Below are 2,042 nucleotides of genomic sequence, written 5' to 3'. Positions count from 1 at the left end.
AAAAAAAAAAAAAAAAAAAAAGAGAGAGACCACCACTAGTCAAGACCACATTGCTACTCAAAGTGTAGTTTATAGACTAATATAATCTGTATTACCTAGGAGCTTATTAGAAATGTAAATTCCAGGCGAGGCGTGGTGGCTCACGCCTGTAATCCCAGCACTTTGGGAGGCTGAGGCGTGTGGATAACGATGTCAGCAGTTCGAGACCAACCTGGCCAGCATGGTGAAACCCCATCTCTACTAAAAATACAAAAAATCAGTTGAGCATGGTGGCGCATGCCTGTAGTCTCAGCTACTTGGGAGGCTGTGGCAGGAGAACTGCTTGAACCCAGCAGGCACAGGCTGCAGTGAGCCGACATTGTGCCACTGCACTCCAGCCTGGGCAACAGAGCAAGACTCCGTCTCAAAAACAAACAAACAAACAAAAAACCCCAAAAAACAAAAACGGCCGGGCACAGTGGCTCACGCCTGTAATCCCAGCATCTTGGGAGGCTGAAGCGGGCAGATCACAAGGTCAGGAGATCGAGACCATCCCAGCTAACACAATGAAACCCCGTCTATCCTAAAAATACAGGAAAAAAAAAATTAGCCAGGCGTGGTGGTGGGTGCCTATAGTCCCAGCTACTCGGGAGGCCGAGGCAGAAGAATGGCATGAACCCGGGAGGCGGAGGTTGCAGTGAGCCGAGATAGCGCCACTGCACTCCAGCCTGGGCGACAGAGCAAGACTCCGTCTCAAAAACAAGCAAACAAACAAAAAAACCCCGGAAATTCTGGGACTCCCACCCCAGCCCTGCTGAACCATACTCTGGGGATGTGGCTTTACCTTTGGAAACTCCTTCTGGCTATGACCTCAGCATGGCTATCATTGAGGATGTCTCCTGTGGCAAAGATAGGATACCAGGTGAAGACATATGGAAGCTGGAGAGGCTCTGGTTCCTAGAGGCAGAACACAGCAGTTCCACCAGCACCCAGGATGGCCATGTAGCTCCTGGAGAGCTTTGTCAGAAGGCACCACAATCACGAATAACAATGCATTGGCTGTAGGGTTTCTCAACCCAGCACTGTAGACATTTTGGGCCAGAAAATTCTTTGTTGTGGGGGGTCTATCCCAAACACTGTAGACTGTTTATGAGTAGTATTCCTGGCCTCTACCCATGAGATGCCACTAGCACCCCTCTCTCAGTTGTAACAACTAAAAATGTCTCCAGACATTGCCAAATGTCCTCTGGGGTGCAAATCACCCCCAGTTGAGAAACACAAATGTATAGAAAAACCTTATCTGGAGAACAAGGGTCCAGATCTTTTGTACAGAGGTATCATACTTGTGCTCATGGTGATACAATTCCATCTAATCCAATCCACAGTGATCCTGGAACAGGTTCCTCATATACAGGCAAGGACAATGGTGGAAGCCAACTCAAAAAGGAACCTGCTAGCTAGAAGAAGAGGTAAAGATCCCAGGTCTCGGCCAGTCACGCAGTGGCTCATGCCTGTAATCCCAGCGCTTTGGGAGGCCAAGGCAGGAGGATAGCTTGAGGCTGGGAGTTTGAGACCAGCCTCGCCAACACAGTTAGACCAAGTCTCTACAAAATAAAAATGAAAAAAATTAGCTGGGCATAGTGGTGCATACCTGTAGTCCAGCTACTCAGGAGGCTGAAGCGGGAGGATCACTTGAGCCCAGGAGTTCAAGGCTGCAGTGAGCGATGATGGTGCCACTGTACTCCAGTGAGACCCTGTCTCTTAAAAAAAAAAAAGAGGCTGGGCGCGGTAGCTCAAGCCTGTAATTCCAGCACTTTGGGAGGCCGAGACGGGCGGATCACGAGGTCAGAAGATCGAGACCATCCTGGCTAACAAGGTGAAACCCCGTCTCTACTAAAAAATACAAAAAAACTAGCCAGGCGAGGTGGCGGGTGCCTGTAGTCCCAGCTGCTCGGGAGGCTGAGGCAGGAGAATGGTGCAAACCCAGGAGGCAGAGCTTGCAGTGAGCTGAGATCCGGCCACTGCACTCCAGCCTGGGCGACAGAGCGAGACTCCGTCTCAAA

At 50.2% G+C, this 2,042-nt stretch overlaps 1 protein-coding gene across 2 annotated transcripts in view; it reads right to left on the bottom strand.

Annotated features, from left to right (window-relative positions):
• ADAT1 (adenosine deaminase, tRNA-specific 1) overlaps positions 1 to 2,042 on the bottom strand; it is a 25,628-nt gene that overhangs the window by 19,679 nt on the left and 3,907 nt on the right. For both annotated transcript variants that reach the window (XM_011990110.1, XM_011990111.1), the window contains one exon: positions 824 to 878. In XM_011990110.1, the coding sequence (XP_011845500.1) occupies positions 824 to 878 (55 nt within the window). The remainder of the gene's footprint in view (positions 1 to 823; positions 879 to 2,042) is intronic.

The sequence above is a fragment of the Mandrillus leucophaeus genome, unplaced genomic scaffold (assembly GCF_000951045.1).
Source record: "Mandrillus leucophaeus isolate KB7577 unplaced genomic scaffold, Mleu.le_1.0 Scaffold37, whole genome shotgun sequence".
NCBI lineage: Eukaryota > Metazoa > Chordata > Mammalia > Primates > Cercopithecidae > Mandrillus > Mandrillus leucophaeus.
This window is presented reverse-complemented; position numbering and strand designations above follow the sequence as displayed.